This window comes from Bombus affinis, unplaced genomic scaffold (genome assembly GCF_024516045.1).
Source record: "Bombus affinis isolate iyBomAffi1 unplaced genomic scaffold, iyBomAffi1.2 ctg00000954.1, whole genome shotgun sequence".
Classification (NCBI taxonomy): domain Eukaryota; kingdom Metazoa; phylum Arthropoda; class Insecta; order Hymenoptera; family Apidae; genus Bombus; species Bombus affinis.
Genome location: NW_026109463.1, coordinates 17,321 through 36,172, shown reverse-complemented (window position 1 = coordinate 36,172; position 18,852 = coordinate 17,321). Strand labels below are relative to the sequence as shown.

At 34.7% G+C, this 18,852-nt stretch overlaps 1 protein-coding gene across 1 annotated transcript; it reads left to right on the top strand.

Moving 5' to 3' along the window:
- The first annotated feature begins 339 nt into the window (after positions 1–339).
- Positions 340–11,443, top strand: LOC126928440 (integral membrane protein DGCR2/IDD-like). Its single transcript, XM_050744167.1, has 3 exons — positions 340–1,572; positions 3,489–3,637; positions 10,842–11,443. The coding sequence occupies exons 1-3, from the start codon at positions 1,491–1,493 to the stop codon at positions 11,013–11,015; spliced, it is 405 nt and encodes a 134-aa protein (XP_050600124.1). The 5' UTR covers positions 340–1,490; the 3' UTR covers positions 11,016–11,443.
- Positions 11,444–18,852: the final 7,409 nt, after the last annotated feature.

Sequence of the window (18,852 nt, the reverse complement as noted above, 5' to 3'; positions counted from 1 at the left end):
ACTCGATAATTCACTAGGCGATTGCTTTAACCGTGCAGAATACATCCATAAATAATTAATCGCTATTAATATTCCATCGACTTTTGAAAATCCCTGATGTGATCTATTTCACGTGATGAGAATACGTGTAAAGTGAGGTTATTGCTTGATTATCTTTAGTCGAATAAATCGAGTGATTCAAATTATAATGCGGAAGAAAGTCAAAACTATGTATATTATTTTTTTCAATTTTTATGTATCATTTTATGTATCATTTGACGGAAGGAAATTTGGTAAGTAAGGTTCACCTTTTTTAATGTCAATGATTTTGAGATATGTTATTAAGCTCCAAATTCTAAGCAATCTTCTATATATATAACATACGTATAATAGCCAAAGTTCAACTCCCAAGTATACGCAAAGCTTTTATTTTCAATTTATGCGATACCACTATGTTTCATGAATTTATTTGCTAACGGTATTGAAACAAATAACAAGCAGAGGACGAACTATCCGTGAACTGTTTTGCCAACGAGTACGCTTCCAATATTTTCTGTTTGAGAAAACACACTTGTTGCTGTTGCAACTCCAAATATTTTTACAGCCGACGCTTTTGCCATGAATCATCGGCTAACATATAAAATAAAGAAAAGCCATAGTTGATTGTAATGGAAATTTAGAAAACCTCAAACTCGATATAGAAGGGAAAAATAAAGGAAAGGAAGGGAGAGATAATTGGAAGCTTGGGGCCAGGTTTAATTCACTGAAACCGGGCTGCTTGTGTCATCACGAAACAGAATTGCCAGTACGTCATTTCTGTGCTCCCGTCCTCGTAAAAACGGTTTCACTCGTTAAGAAAAAACGAATAGGCGGTGAAGAGAGAAAAAAGCAGACAGAGAGCGCTTTTAAAAAGCTGACGAAGCGTGCGTTGCCACAACGAGACACACAGTGCTATTTGTCGTTTTAAATTGCGCCGCAACTTGTTTTTGAGATCTTTGCTAGAGACACGTGAAAACACGTTGGAAGTATATTTCTTGTTTTTGTGGAATTTAGCTGGAAAATGAAAAATAACGTAAAACATGTACTTACGACTTACAGAGTAATCGAATGTATACACTATAATAACCAGCGATTTAAGACTTTAAAAGATCGAAAGAAAAGAAAAGAAAAGAAGAAAGATAATATGTTGTGGCAGTCTAACTCGATCTAAGGAAATAGAGAGGGAGGGGGGGGGGGCAAAGCTTGTTAATCTGGAAAGAATACAAGCATCAATTTCAAGCACTTATAGGGAATCAAGCGGGCTTGTTAAGGTCGTAAGTTGGACAATTATCCCGTGTTAGGTTCAATCAGCTTAGTCTTACACAAAATTGATCTAATCATGTGAAAACAAATGTATTCTGATTTTTGTCGCAGATATTTCTGGTCTACGCATTCCAGTGCCCGCACTACTGACATTAAAACACCTGATTTTCCATTTACTACAGCGACAAATTTCTTGATCCTTCACAATCATGAAGGACTTGTCTGCGACAATACCTGCAATGATCATCTGTGTGCAGGCTATTTTCATCACTATCTTCCCGTTAGGGGCTGGTAAGTTGATACTGATTAATTATACCATCGAAATTCTATATAATGGCTACAAAAAATATTTGCATCATTACCCTCATTTCCTAACGAAGCGCGTTTTTTTTACCAAGTTTTATATTTCATTTCATAGTATCAAATCCCTGTGGTTACACGAAAGTATTAAATGATAGGAAACTTGATATACACGAATTTAATTAATTAATAAGTTAGTCGATATACAGCCATTATTATTTCATGTGAAATATTATAACGTCAAAAACTTAACGTTCTTGTACGTACAGTATTAATCACAAATTGTAAGAATGTTTACTGATAAGCAAAATAGATAATATGGAAAACGCAGACCTATGGAAAGAGAATTCCTGACATTAGACAGGAATACGGGATTGCACGAAATATTTTATGGTATGTCTAACATGGAGAATATATGCGGCGAAGTACGAAAAATTCATCCTGAGATATGTATACGACCTACGCGGTACGGGACGTGTTATAAATGGTTTCCGCCACTCAGCCGTATTTGAATTTGTGAACACGATCGAACAAATGACGCGACAATTATTAATTGCCGTCTCTGCCTTAGTAACGATTCGCGTTGGAACGAGGTCGAATCGTTCCGATTCCACGCGCGATTAACAAATAATTACAGTGGACATCAATTACTTGGATGACCTTCGTCATTTCAGCTTAAAACGATTAATTTGATCAAACCAACCAATTATTTCAGTTAATACAATCTGCACTTTAAATTCGCACGTCTTGTGTATACACACCGGGCCAGAGAAAAGTTTTCATTCGTTCGAGTAGAACCTTCGTAGTCCTTGAGGACGCGTGTCGCTTCTCGTGCACCTAAAGTTTCGCTCAAATTAACCGATTTATTTGAATTCGAGCGAGTGAAAACCTCTTTGTCACCGTGAGTTTGTTACTTAATTGATACTTTTAGATGCCCTTTGCTTTCAATCTCTTACATCCATTCTTAATTAGTCAAGTCGTTTGACTTTTGACAAGTATTTTGAAACCATTTTACTAACACGAACCTACTTTTTTACTTGAGATTATCCGCTATTTTTATTCAAATGTATATGTACGTATATACACTTTTGAATTTTAAACGAACCTTCTATTATACCTATATCCTTTAAGTGCCGTTTCAAGTTTCAAGAGACTTTAACTCGGATAGCTCGACTTGGAGTTCTAACGTATACTGTGAAGCACACTTGCGAAGTAAAACAGCAAACACGATATAAAAACTTTTTCCCCATGTAAGAAATCGAATAATCTATTTCAACGGTGCTTTAATCTCATCGATGAAGCATCGATGCAACGAAGAAGCATCGTGATAGCCGCAATGCGGATCCGTTGAACAAAAATTTCCTGGTACGGTCGTTTTCGTAATGTTATTAACCGTTTTAGTGTCGGATGTTTCAAGACTCCGTATCGGTTTGTGCTATGCAGCGCGATAGCGCTTCGTTTATTTATTTGCCAGGAGTACCGATCGACGCGATCGCGCTGCCCTTTTTCATCCTGTTTTTTTCATCGAAATATACCGTTCGACGTGCTCGCGCTTCATTTCATCGGTTATACTGGAAGCGTTACAACAAACGTTTGCGTGATAACATTCTATAATGCAGGATTTGGTTTTCCGATTCAAGAGGTAATTTTTTATATTGGTTTTTTTTTTTTTTTTATTTGGTTTATGATTATTTGAAAAACAAGTAATTACGAGAGGAAACTCTGATATGACTCGCGACGAGCACGCTTGAGCGCGTTGCGAATTAATGATCGTGACCATACATCGTGGCACAATTTACCACGGTACGCGAATAGAGCGATCACGCTGCGTGGCGTTAAAACGGTTAGCGTAACTGCGCGTACGATTGTCGAGTGGCAAAGATATTGACGCTGGTAATCGTTTTCAGTGGCTTTAGGAGAAGATTGTACTGATTTCGAAGGAAAAGCTGTCTCGCATGGAATGACGTATGTGCCGGGACCATCGGTTTGCAACCTCTGCGTCTGCTATCATATGGAGCCAAAATGGTGCCAGGCTATGTTCTGTTCACCTCCTTTTGTAAGTATATGCTCATTCTAAGAGCAACCAGCTTAACACAACCATGAGAAACTAAAGTACACCGTTAACGCTTGCATGCTGGTCGTTTAAAACACATGCTGCGCGAATAGGGTACACAGCGATTCATTTAACTCGCCTTGAATTAGTTTTAGAAAGACAAACATGGACAGGGATAATTTTTGTCACGAGCCGTTTAATTTATTCGTTCATTAGAACGAATTAATTTACACCTGCTGAGATCGCGATTGATGTGACAAATTCGAAATCTTGTTCCATATAAATATTTTTAAACAAGCACGTCGTAAGCTTTGTATATTTTTTAATCGCAACGAAACTGTTCAGAGAAATGCTGAAATTATTAATTAGAAAAGGAGATTTCTACGCATCGTTGTAAAAGTGTCAGGGAAAATATTCGTGAAACAGTTACGTTGTTACAAGTTCTACAAGAAGAAATATTGAAAATCAGGTTCCACTTATTCCGTTGCACGTGTAAAAGGTATCTTGCGTTCGCGCAAAAAATCTCTGAAGGATACATGCTTTATAATAATTGGAGTGTCGAAGTTGTTACGCGGATCGGCGTACACGTACCTTTTAATGAAACTAGGTTACTCATTCGTTATTCGTTCCTAATTTTCAGCTTCACGATTTTTACGCAATAAAATTTTATACATCAGTTCGGTTTATAAATGATTCAATTCAAATTTAACAGAATTAAAGTTGAAATAATCATTTGTACTTCATTAAAAGGTTCTTTCAGCATCTCGTTTTAATATTTTTATTGGTAATATTTTGTTAATCGTTATATTTAAATGGAGTTTTTCAAAGGAGAGACATTTTAAGGTAGGAAATGGACATACATTTATAATAAGAATTCAGAAGAAAGAATATTTCATACAGAAAGAATTATTCCGTATGTATAAATAACTACGCTATGAATTTTATATGTATCGGATATTCCTTCTGGTTAATGTATCTGATGTTTTTTCACGCGAGGTAGCGTATATTTGCATCTATATGTCTCTTCGTTTCTCAGTAGTAAAACTTAGCATTCATGCGGCTGATAAGTAGTTACGCATTGACAACGAGAAACATAAAATGAGTAAGAAGCATGAGACATTCTATAAGAAAAATAAAGTTGTTTTTATCTTTCATTGCATATTCGTCAGAATATTGTTAATAAATATTTAATTTAAGATTTCAGTTGAAATAAATACATAGGATTAGACATTTATTTATATATGTATCTATGAACGCATTTGACATAAAATTTTGATAACGACTAAAATTATATATTCTGATATTAAATTAATTTAATGAGAATAAAAAACTAACTTTTTTAAACAAGATTTTGTATAAAGTTATATTTATTAGGAAAAGTTCGTTCATCCCTTTATAATATCATAGGATTAGACTCATAGCTGTGTAAATCATTTCATGGAATAGTATATGTGTGCCTGTGTGTTTCTAAGTTTTTATCATAAAAATGCTAAATGTACTAGGAGATGTTTTTAAAAATTCATAAATTTTTCTTCATCAAACATATCAATCGTTATATTGAATAGTTAATTATCTTTTATTTGTTTCGAGCTGCACATTGATTGAGACATTCGTGTTGGTTATAATTGCGAATTTAACGCAGTTAAACGAAGTTGTTTGAATCCCTTGCGAGCATGTAAATATATCGTCGAATTAATAGGTCAATTACTTGAGGTTGGAATTGAATGAAAGGGAAAGGTGGAGGAGAAGTCTTGCGTTTGAATGCGGGACACTTTTAAAGCCCACAGTTCGCTGAAATTGCCAGAGAATTCAATTAAATGGCGAATTAAACCATTGAACTGAATCTGTTTCCAATCGCGAGCTTAGAAGTTCTATCCTTTGAATTTTTATATCAGTCAACTTTCTTTTTGTACGTACGGTAACGAATATAATTCATGAATTAATGAAGTATGTAATTGGATGAAAGTTCTTCTTCCTGGATTCAGTTTAGACTAAGAAAAATTATATAATAACGAAATTATCAACTTAAAATTGATAGAGTGTATAGCTTCTTTTTTTTTTTTTTTTTTTTTTTTGCGTGAGGAGGGGAAAATGCTGTTACGCATACCCAGTGATGCGGATCACTGGGTTATGTGGGACTCGGGCGGATGTTGTTGCCATACCCACTAAAAACCCCTCCTCCTTTTTCCTTTGCTTTGAGGACAGACAACCCCGGTAAAACCTGTCGGCAGTCATCAGGTTGTCCTTTCATGCCCCGTTGTATCTTCTTCTTCGGGCAGTTATTCTGTATATTCTGTATTGCTCTCGTCATCTTCTCAGCTAGTTCGGAATACTGGGCTGATCTCCTTCTGTGGTTCTTTGTTGTCTTGTATCTCTGCCTTCACTGCTCCGAGTAGTTGTTGTTGCTCTCGTTCTCCTCCTTGCCTCCTTCAAGGCCTTCGTTGTCACCCTCCTGTGAGACATGACGGTCTTGCGAAATTGCCTGAATTTATCCCAGCTCTCGTTCTTGGCGGTCACCGTGGCGATCAGATTGTCCACGTCTATCTTCTCGCCAAGAGCGTTCTCCAGCTCAATCCTTCTGTCCGTTCACTTCGGGCACGTGAAGAGGGCGTGCTCTGCATCGTCGTTAGGGTCTCCACAGTCGAGACAGTTGCTGTCGCTGCTCTTGCCAATCCTCTTTCTATAGACACCAAAACTCCTGTAGAGGTGGCCGTGTGTGCGTTATATATTTATTGGACGTGCGTGATAGTTGTAGTAGTTGGGCCTGGTCCGCTGTAGATGTCGCTGCCGTCGTCCGACACTAGTTAGTGTCGAGTGGTGGTATTTGGCTTGTCGAGTGCCGCCACACTCCCATGCCCGGTTAACAGCTGCATGGTGTGATGATCGATGTCCATCTTCTTTTTGGTAAATAGCAGCGCACTCGGTATTAATTTCCTTGCGCCTCCAGTTCCTCCTTCAGCTCGTTGCCGTCATCCGCGCCGATCCTGGTCTTATGGATCTTGTTCCTCTCGTAAGTCTCTCCGAGCATCTTTATCTTTATGTAGATCGGGAGATTCCCGGTCAACGTGCAAAGTGCCGCGTGGGAGACGGTACGCTATGCCGTCGTTGTTATGCACAGGGCCGTTCGTTGTGCCCGTTTCAGCTTCTTCCTGTTCTTATCGGTATTCGCTAAGCTAATTCTTCTTTCTGAACCCATACTGCCTCCGATGGAACGGGTCCGTTCCGATGCATCTCTCGATGATCTTCTTAAAGCATTTTTCCCAGATCTTGCTCATGGCTGGGAGTATGCTTATCGGCCGGTACGCGATCCTTTCCCGGCTTCCTTAGCAGTATTACTCTGGCCGTCTTCCAGCAGTCTGGTTCCAGCTTGCTTCCAGCTCCTGCTTCCAGCAGTCCAGGAGTCTTCCATCGACTCCTGCAGCCTTCTTGGTGTTCATTCTTCCGGCGGCATCGACGACATCGCCTTCGCCGATGACGACGCTGAAGCTGATGCCTTCTTCTTCTTCGGTCTCTGCCTCTTCGCGGCCCTCGTAATGGGAGGGTCCGTGTCCCATGGTGAATAGCCTCTGTAGGACTGCTTCCACCATGTCGATCGGCATGTCGTTGCTTGATTTCTTGCTTTTGCATCTCTTCATGACTGTGCGATAGGGTTTGCCTTCTTGCTTTTCTGTATGGATGGAAACGCGTTCGAAAAGTAGAACGGAGTAATTAGCGATGCACGATCCCAGGCTGTTGAATATTTTTCCATCGGGAGAAGTCAGGTCGGGCGATACAAGATTTATATGCTCGTTCTGCCAGTTATTTCAACGTCTGTTACGCGATAGAAAATGAACATAAATGAATAATAAATGTATTACAGCCATAAAGATTGCTTGATGTACGCCACCGTTTTTCCCCTATTTCTCCGATACAATTTTCCTTTTTTTTTTTTTTGCGAAACATTTTACTAATCGCGAGAAATTGTATTGCCGCCTGGTACGTATTCGAATTATCCTCAATTATTCTCGGTTGTTTCCGTTTCCTTTGGATTTACATAAGTACTCGTTTGATGTACGTGCAGAGTGAGATAATAACTATTAACAGCTATAAAATAAGAAGCGAAAATACGTTGAAACTCGACTTCTAGATTCGCGAGACTTTGCAGAGCTTCGAAACTCTCGTGTTTCAAACCTAATAAAAAGTTGTAGAGGGAGAATTACATTGCGAGATCTGTTAAGGAAAATCGTATCGTTGTAATAGGATTATTTCAGCGAGGGAAATTCCGTGTTGCGTGTAACGCGTTGCAAAGCCATGAGCTTTCTTTCGGGTTAATATACATAATCGCCTTATCGAACTTTCCATCTCACACGTGAATTTTGCATTTCAATCTTCTTACTTGCAGTCCAGTCCAGTCCAGTTTAGTGTGACTAAGCTAAATGTTTTATAGAGAGACGTACAACTGTATGAAGGGGAGATCAATAAATTGGGTTATCTTTAAATCACTGACAATTATTTCATCGACACGATTTCACCGGCAGCGAATTCACCGGCAATGTCTATCAAAGTTTATTTACCGATACACCGAGTGAAATCACCACAATCATTTCACCAATATTCTCCTTTGTCGATAATTATCATGCTTGCCACTACATGTTATCGTTGATTATATGTCTTTATTTACACATTCGTTTACGCGCATAACGAGATAAACGAAGAAACGAAAATGATATGTTGTCATGATGTATTGTTAAATTACTAATTAACACGAGTTATATATCTACCTACATGAAAGCTTCTAAATATCAATTATAATTCATGAAAGCACACAAGCTATTTTGCTATACACAAATAGAATTATAAGGAAATGTTACGTGCTAATGATTTAACGAAATCTATTCCTCTGTACATTTGACATTTCTGTATTATTACTTGTGTACTTTCTGCTCTTGTTTACGTCATCGGAAGTAAAAATACGTTAAGCGAATCAGCTGATCTATTTGAGCGATTCAATGGCTCGGTCTTCTCTTATGCGACTACCAAGTAGAAGATAAGTTCTTCTAGATAAGTTATATAACATTTTATAACATCCAAATTAACTATTTTTTTTCTTTTTCTCTTTCTTTTTCTTTTTCTTTCTCTTTTTCTTTTTTTTTCCTTTTTCTATTTCTTTTTTTTTCTTTCTCTTTCTCTTTTTTTCCCCCTTTCTCTTTTTCTTTTTTTTTTTTTTACCTGGGGGAAATCCGCTCGGACACGAAGCCACTTCTTAAGTGGCGTGGTAGTGAACATCCAAATTAACTGGGGCACTAATTAGCTGAAGCTTCTAGTCAAACCAGGTATCAGTCTTTGTACGCAAAGGCATTCATTACAATCGTTTAAAGTTTGAAGAAACACCGTTACAAATTCGTGATATAAGAGAAAGCGATTCAAAACTCGGATTCATTTGTTGGAACGACGCCGTGGGCAAAAGTACACAATGGAAAACTTTCTTCCAAGACCAATTGATAGCGCTGACGTAATTAAAATGTGACGATATTGCCAGCGACGTTTCTCCAAATAGACGACTAACTTATTTACGAATTGCCGTAACACGATTGCCGCTGGTAATACGGTTAGTAATCAGTTTATTGAATTTTCGCTTGACGTGACATCGTCGAGTTCCTAGAGAGATTCTTCTCCCTTGTAAAACTATGTTTCTGCAACGACTGTATTTGTTGAATTGCCGTTCGTGAACAAGTCCTTCTCTTTATTACGTGTAATAGATTCTTCTTTTTAAGTTTTAATTTACATTGGTAATTTTCTATAATTTATTACTCGAATATGGTAATTTTTTCTTTTGTTTGCTGTAAAGTTTGCTTTTTCTACAATTATTTTACTACAAAACCCATCAAAAACATGATGTATGTATGTATATATACTCTCAAATATTATCGGTTTATTCTCAAGCTATAGTTCAATTTCGGAAATTGCCAATTAAAATCATAAAAAAAAAAAAAAAAAAGCACACACAGAAAGTTCGTTAAAATATGCGATTTTCCAATCAAGATATAGTATTTATTCGAGTAATATAGATTACAGTAGCGATGGTGACGACAACGATGAATGGACTGATTCTTCGTGCGAAAATAGATTGGAAGCGCAGAACGATGCATTGTTTCAGGGAATATCGATTTTCAAGCATGGTTTTAAAGTACGTGTGCGCGTGACTAGATTTGTTAATTAATGCCGCACCCAGATTTTCAATATATAAATGTGACACCTACATATGTTTAAGCTTAAAACAATTGGACTAACAATTTCGTTAAATTTAAATCAATATTTATCTTTTTAAACGCAACAATATTTTTAATGACAACTTCACGTGTAAATCGAGTGCATACATATTCGATCGTTCTTGAAAACCTGATTCTCTGCGAAGAGAAAAAATCCTTGAATAAAGATTTGATCTACGTTTTATATGCTACGTTTTACATCCACCTCTTTTCAGATATACCTCTCTATTTAAAATCATAGATCGTCACACTCTATAGGTATTTCCTTGAAAAGGTTAAAGTCGTTCTGTATAAAACCCAATTCAAAGGGGAAGGAAATTCTGCGAAAAATTCTTTCAGATTTGCCTATGTTTGAGCTCGAATCAAAGCAATCCTGTAGAATAGGATAGGATGATTCTGTATTATTCCTTGTGTACTTTCTGTTCCTGTTATTTACAATAGGATGATTATGCGTTTAACTTCTCATAGAATCTCTCTGATTCCGTATGATATCATCAATGTTTTTGAAATATGTTATTGGTGTCGTAACGTCAACCGTTTTCAGTGCAAATTCAATTTTGAATCGCAATTTCCATGTTTGCGTGGCAAAAGCGTAAAATCGATAACGCACGCAAACATGTCTTCTTTGCTAATGGCGTACTATAAATATAAATATTTGAATAAATATTGCGAATTTCATATTGCTAAAAGATTTATACTATTTGTTCGTAAATAATCGTCGGATCTATATTTAAGTTGAAACTGCTGATGAAATTTTGTTTCATAGCACAAATTATTCTTCCCGAAATGTACGTTTAGTGTTATAATATATTTGACCAATGGTTCTCAAATACTAGTTTTGCAAAAGCAATGGTTGAATTGGAGCAATTCTTTTTTCTTTCATTCTTTGAATGACCTGGATTTTCGAGTAGTCTAGTGACGATTGATCCGTACAATTAATCGATTTCTTTTTATTACAGAGCTGCAAGAAATTCCGCATTGGACGCCGCTGTTGCGAGTTCCAATGCCTGGATGAGGTTGACAATGGGTATTGGTCGGGATCTGATGTGGTCATTGTCAATGGTTCAGCTAGACTTGAAAAACATAGTGTATTGTGGATGCTGGGCTTAGTGATAGTAATTGTAATATTTTAATTTCTCAATAAAAATTCCGATGGCGCCGTTGACAAAATTCGTACCTTATAAACATCGACGATTAGCTTCAGCCATCGGGAAAAGAAGTAGTGTATGTATGTAGTGTGTTAACGAAGTAGTAAAAAGTAGTGTAAAAGAAGTAGTGTATGTATGTAGTGTGTTAACGAAGAATCATTTGTAACTGAATAATTATACCTCGAGAAGATTATACCTGAGTAATTATATTTATTCTTATTTTCTTCCCCTTTATTTCATTTGAATAGATTTTTGTATTCAAAGAGCGAGGTATGGTTATATCAGACGGGTTAATTTGTTTTTACATATGTCAAAAGAATGAAAGGAGATGACGATGAATCGGTGACAGGTAGAAAATTGTAATCTGTTGTATTTCCATGGTACTGTAGTTGATTATATTTTGTTCAATATTATTCATATTCTATCATGTAATTTTGGAATATATATACATATACATATATGAAAATATAGTGGTATACTTATCCCCTAATCTTTATGATTTCTATGAAACTTTTATGATTTATTGTCACTTGTATGAAGTATGGAAATATAAAAAATTGATAAAATTATTAATAATATTTACAAAGAAAAAGTGAGCTGTTGGATATACAGGGTGGTTGGTAACTGGTAAAAAAAAGAAGTCGAAAATATACAAATTTTTCATTTGTTTTCGAGAAAATCGACTTTGAATTTTCGCTCGGTACGCGTGCACTTTATCACGTTTCGTTATAACGGATTTTATTGTAGATTGTTTGTTTCGATTGACGTTATGTTGATAAACCCTTCCAATATGTTGCACGCGTTGCACGCGTTGCACGCATACCGATCAAAAATTCAAAGTCGATTTTCTCGAAAATAAAGTCTCGAACGAAAAATTTTTATTCTATATTTTCGACTTCTTTTTTCGAGTAGAATCACCAATTTTCCGCTTGTACTATCAATTACCAACCAGCCTGTATGACAAAATTCTATTTTAGACACGAAACTCGCCACGAGTGGCTATTTTCTTTACGAAATTAAACGAATTTAATAAATGAAATGGCAAGGAAGGAACTACAAGTGACCGTCAAACTATTTTTATGCTTGAAAAGTAATTCGCAAAGTAATATAAAATAATACTACTGATTTGTGTCTCTTTTAGAATTTTTTCTTAATCTCTTGTTTTTTCCCTTCAAATTTATTATTTATTATTTATTCGGTGTCACGAAAACCGATTAAATATTAAATATCTTAAATATAGATTGAAATGAAAGCTTGTCATTTCTCGTTCAGTTGTCACTTCAAAGTTGTTAGTTCAAAGGTTCTCGTACATCATAAAGCAAGGGATCAAATCTTTAACTTATTAGAAATTAAATCTTTTATTGTAATTGCGAAAATTATGAAAGTACCAAGCGAAACAAGTAGGGAACATGAACTGCTCAACGAACCAAAGAACGGCTCAGTGACAAAATTAATAAAGTAAGGATCACAAATATTACAACATTACACTCTTACATCACATAATAGTTCTCTATACAAAAGATGTATAGCGAATCGACTTTTCACAACGATAAGAATCAACAGAACCAATTAAGACCAGGCGAAACTCTCATAAGACAACAATATCAGAGGGATCAAATCAGCGATTTTAATCTATGTTACAAATTATAGTTATCAAGAAAAATTGCTCTTTTCACGAAAATTATGCTGATGACACACTCACAATGCATTTTATATTTGGTAGTCGGATGTGCTCGTGGTCATCAGGAGTATAAAGACGACGTTTTTAGAAAATGACAGCGCTGTCGGGTTTTAAAAGCTTTTATATTTTTCTTCGTCATTACGAAGATTGTGATGGAAGAACGTAATGGGGTAAAATCTGACGATTCCTTAATGAAGAATGCTTAAAGAGATTCTATAGAAAACGGTGATCGTTTCGTTGGGTAGTTCATTCGAATTTTGATCAGGATTATTGAGATAGAAGGGTCGAGAGCTTGGTGGAATATCAACTTTGACGCTTCAACGCTTCATCTCTTTTCAAGCTCACCAGTCACGAACCATGGTTCACTGAATATATCTTTTTGGAAAATCCTTTTTGGATTTTCGTACGAGAAACATGGTATGTTTGACAAGGGATTTTCTTTTGAGGCAATTTAGAGTGACAAAAAGGTCTTTCTGTTAGGTAGCTTGTCGATAAAAATGTTTTGTTAATATGTAAATGGAACGAGTAGTTACGAATTTAAATAGAATATGACCAAATGGAATATATATCTTCTCTTCGACTTTCATAAGCTGAAAGCTCCGTATCTAAATTTTATCTTAATTATTTGAAGCAAAAAGTATGTTCTTTTATCTTCTTTTAGTTGTAACATTCACTATACTATGCTTTGTTTATATGCTAAAGCACGTATTTTATGAGTTAAGGAATAAATTAGATATGGGGGGACTATATTGTTAGATTGTTAAATGTGACTAAATGGAACTCATAGTTTATTAAAAACTATCGGATAAATACGTATAAATGTTGTAGTCGTTGTAATCTATTATTGTGCTATTATAGGTATACGTGTGTACTATAGAAGGACCACCCTATTAGGTACTGACAGCTTTCTTCTAACATAATATTTCCATAGAATCTTATAATCTTTTTCCTCTCATTGTCTCCGAATAAGAAGTGTGTAATAAATGTTCGAATTTCGGTGTGTTGAGAAAGCTGCTCGGTTAAGTTTCTGACTACAAAAATGGTCTTTTTGTATCAGAAAGAACGAAAATAAATGTTCGGCAACGAGTTTTTTTCTTTTTTTTCTTTTTTTTAAGATTTTTATTTTTACGTATCAAGTATAGGGAAGAAGTAGTGATCTCTCTTTTATCGATAAAATCATGTTAGGCGAACGTAGTAAATGGCTTCTGCAGTATCACGGAACTATTCGTATTACTCGATTAACTGAGTTCCCCTGAGTCAGTGGTTCTCAATTCTTGAAGCGTTTATTTATCGATTAGGGAATAGTTCTAAATCTTTTTCGACTTTCTCCAAAGAATTCTCAAATTGAATATTTAAGACAGCATTTAATGAATTCAAATTGAAACACCTTATTTTATTACGTAAAATTAAAATAACATACTACAAGGAATGTCAGTAATTTGGTATTTCTCTATGCCAATTTCCTTAAAATTTGTATAAAATTTAAATGTACCTTTTGTTACTAATCTAAAAATTATTACTGTTTCCAATAATATAAGAAATAATACCTTAAAAATCGCTCAAGAAATACGCAAATATACTTTGAAGGTAACCGAGCCAAAAAAAAAAAAAAAAAAAAAAAATCAAAAAAAAAAGAAAAAAAGAAATAAATAAATTTAATAGTAAACACGTGCTGGTGAAACACTTGCTGAAATTTGCATCGCTCGACACGAGCGAACCGTTCGGAAGGAAAACGCGTTCAGCCCCCAAGGCTGTGGAATTGGGATCACTTAATTAACTCCGTTTGAATCTATCTTGAATTAATTCTCGTTTAACGACCTGTGCGTATTCAACGTCATATCATTTCCGACCATATCGTTCGCAGAAGATGAAACAGCACGGTAAAACAGATGTGAATACCTATCACGAGCGAAACAGAAATGCGAAGATCCTTTGGAACGATAATAATAAAATTGCATGCATAGGAACCATGGATGGAACACAAGGCAAAGGTGTAGATGGTATTATAAGCTTTGAAACGAGCGTATAGGACGAGAGAAATTGATCAAAAAATTGAGTTGAACCCTTTGAAGTTAGGAACAACATACTTTGATGTTTTGTTTAAAGGAGAGATATCGAGCTGTGCAAAAATTGTATAGGTTCTCTGAAGGTAAATAAGATTTTGTTGCTGAGTAAATAAACGAGATTTCAAGTTTCTCTTGAATATTGGAAATTTAAAGGTTTTGATGGTATTTTATCGTTATATTACTTCTAAATTTTAAAGGACCAAATCACATGGCTGAAATTTTTTAAGTCTTTCTATATCTTTGAGGAAGTAAGATAAGGTTGATAGATAGTCGTTGTTGGTACTTAACCGAGTATGGTCATATAGTCGATTAAATGAAATTTCTATTCTTTCACATATATATCGTCAAATATATATTATATATCAATGTTAATTGTTATCTGTGTTGGCGTAGTGAATAAACACATTGATGTTCGGTGTTTCAATTATCAGAATTATAATCGATGTTAAATGTATAGAGTGTCAAAAAATTATTTGTTATAGCTGTGGAAGATGGAGATCTGTTAGAGAAAATGGATCATGAAATTGATCTTGAGTATAATTTTCAGACAAAATTTTTTATTGCATCATAAAGTACTCATCACGAGAAACGAAAGTTTCTCTTCTTCCAGAAAACCCCTGGATCGTAAATGATTCGTTCTTTTGAAAAAAGCTGTTTAAAATTTCTTATACTAATCCTTATACTAATTGTGTATACTAATTGTATCTAGTATATTATGTTATAAATAATGGTTAATATAAGTATCAAAACAAATAGACAACAATTAATTAGATAACATCGTAATAACATAATATAATATAATTGGTGTAATCATATACAGTAAAACTTAGAAAATCTGCTCTGCATGAATTCGGTGAAAATTATCCTTTGTTCCGTGGTATATATAGGCAAAAACGAATGGTAGACCGCAGCATAATAGTTTCCAACCATCCACAATTGTTCTAATTCCTCACTCGACGTCTTTCATGTTCATTCATGTAGGAAAAAGTATGTTATCGTTTAATAATAAGCTTTTGAGCGTTTAATAACATCTCGTCGAGTAGAAATTCCACACGAAGCAGTGAGAAAAATAATATTTGAAGAAGATCTATGTTCTCAGCTTCGTCGTGTGCCAGAACTTTGTAGGATAGATTGTATCATGCGATGAAAATTTTATACTTGTAAGTTAAGAAAATTGGAACGAAAATTCACGTTGTCTCAAAGATATCTTGTTTTTGGATAGAAATAGTTACTTTACTAACAACATTCTCAATATTAAGGATATCAACATCTTAGATTTAATGAAAGCCGCTGGAATACGCCAGATATTTCATATCTGACTTAAACATGTACAGTGACGAGCGAAAAAAGTAAACACATAAATGTAAAAGACTAATTTTTCAAGTGATCGGTAAAGATTAGGTAACAGTACTACAATAACTACAAGTTATTATTAACGAAATGTAATAGTTAATTTTCATTAACATTAATAATGTACAAAACATTTTACAAAAATGGACATCTCAAACCATGTTTACAGTTTTGCACATTAATTATACTCGTCGAATCAAGGTTTCAACATAGTATTTCGTCCACTAGTACTACTTCACGTTTATTATATCCAATAGAATTAACTACTATTTAGGTAAATTATTTTGTGGAATGCTCTTCAAATAATAATGCTCTTTTCTCATTATACCTTCGACATTCGCTTTTTACGTAAAATCAACGGGCTGTGTTTACACTTTTGCTTGTCACTGCATATCAAGGAAGATTGAAATATAAAGTAATTCGCACAAAAAAGTAGATATTAGTATTGATGTTATTGTATTCCATATTTGACCTTAAAATATGAATAAGATCTAATCAGTCTAAGTATTAATGAAATTTCAAACATTTTTGCTAAAAGAACGGAACTCTCCTTTCTAATGAGCACTATATGATGCAATAGAAAAACAATTTGACACTGAAAATTGTGGTCAAGATCAATTTTGCGCTACACTTATTTAACCAATTTTCATCAAATCGAAGGTGTAGAATGGCTTGAAAAAAAACCGCGATAAATACTTTTTTGACACTTTGTACAAAGGTGTATATCAATGTGTATATCTATACACATACTCTGTATGTGCATATCCGTGGAATATATATCCGTTTTTCGAAGCAAAATGTTATCTACCTGTTCAAAAGAGCAAAGCAAAAACACTACATAGAGGGTTTGTTACTGTTGACACTCTGTATTTCCGTGCGCAAAGTATCCAACCAGATATCCAGGAACAGCTTTCAGGGAACGAGATCGAATGTTTATTGAACATACCTGTTTGATCGAATATATTTAATATGGCAATGTTACGTATAACAATATACGTATGGAATTTTAAATGTCATGAGGGTTGCAGCGGACTCAATTTTAATTACAATTTTAATTACATTAAACATTTTGCTCATTGATGACCTTACCTTAATTTTTTTCTCCTTCCTCACTTTCTTCTCCTATGCGAGTGACACAGCTAGATTGATAGTAACAAGCGATTTCATTAAAACACAATCTCCTTTTCCATTTGATGAACACGATACGAGACGAGGGAATGATTTAGGAACACGACTTTCGAGCGGTTTCAACAACTATTAAGTTTCATTTATAGCAACGAACACTGCCAAAGACGTAATTAATAAGATTCGCGTAGATGCCGTAGATGACGTAGATGAAAAAACGTAGACCAACGTAATAAACGTAAATGACGAAATTATGTATTAATTTATTTTAACGCGTTAAAATTACGCTAATGACAGTTGCTCCGTTCTATTTGTTCATATATTTAAGCCCTATATGCAACAAAGTGAATGTAGCATCTGCAAGCGTGTTAATTGGACAACGACGAATTTCGTTTCGCAAACACGGACACGTGAAACATTTTGAAGTTACGCGGACGCGAGAGTAATTCGTTCCCTTAAATTGCTCAATTTCCATTTCTTTCGCCATGTATATTCGAGTACTGCATTTGAATTGCAGAGCAGTCGGAAGTAACGGCGCGCGTCGTTGATATATCGACAGGAACATGAATTCTTTTTTCATAGGATGAATACTTTTTTCATCGACTTATTAAACCGAATCAAGTTTTCAAATCCAATCATTTAATTTCATCGTTTTACATCGAACGTTTCAATCTTTTTTCTTTTAAATACCTTACCTATATTTCATCTCGTTGAATATTCCGTATTTTTAATGCTACTACCACGTATTGGTAATTACAAATATGTAATTATCGTTCTGAAGTTAGAAATTCGAAATAACATTCGTCAGTATATGATTCTACGTTTTATATAGAGTAGTAAAAATGATACAATGGGTTTCGTTAATAAACCAATAAAAATTTTTGTTCCTTTTTCTTTTTCTTTTTTCTTTTTTCTTTTTTTTTCTTTTTTTTTCTTTCTTTTTCTTTTTTTTTTTTTTTTTTTTTTTGGTTTTACGTATCCAAGGTCGAGAATAAACCATGTGCACGTTTCTTGTATTCGTTTCTTGTATTTTTATGAGGAATTCAGTCTTTTTACGCCACAAGAGTCTCAACGTTTTCGTTTTCACGCCTACGTTACGCTCGTTAAACACGTTGCAACAAGACTATGAATAAGGATAACAGCTTTAATGTTTTCACATGTGTCAATTTATTATTTTAGACCTTAAATATTTTATTTATAAAATCTTTATTTAAACAAGTTACCATTGTCGCTACAATAAATCGATGAATGAAATCAGTTTAAATTTAAAATATCATTTCATAATTTCTCGTCACTTGTATCTAAAAACAACAAAAAAACGGTGTACCCACATCGTGCGTAGACGGGAAATTAGAACAGTGGAGCTTAATTGAAACACTGATCATATTCCGCGATTGTAAAACAATAATAGAAAATCGTGTTTCTTTTGAAGGGTATGAAATTGTCAGGAGATTATGCCATTAATGAAATTGGAAACTGGCTGGTCAAAGGGATTAAACTCAATTAAACCGAACTGTGTTATATTGTACAAAGGCTAGAGAACTGCTACCAAATATCTGCTAGTTTAAAGGTGTCCCTTATAAATTATAATTATATTTCA

Coding starts and splice junctions, on each gene's coding strand:
- LOC126928440 (XM_050744167.1), top strand. CDS start 1,491: ATGAAGGACTTGTCTGCGACAATACCTGCAATGATCATCTGTGTGCAG. Junction 1,573..3,488: donor TATCTTCCCGTTAGGGGCTG/GTAAGTTGATAC, acceptor AATCGTTTTCAG/TGGCTTTAGGAGAAGATTGT. Junction 3,638..10,841: donor TGTTCTGTTCACCTCCTTTT/GTAAGTATATGC, acceptor TTTTTATTACAG/AGCTGCAAGAAATTCCGCAT.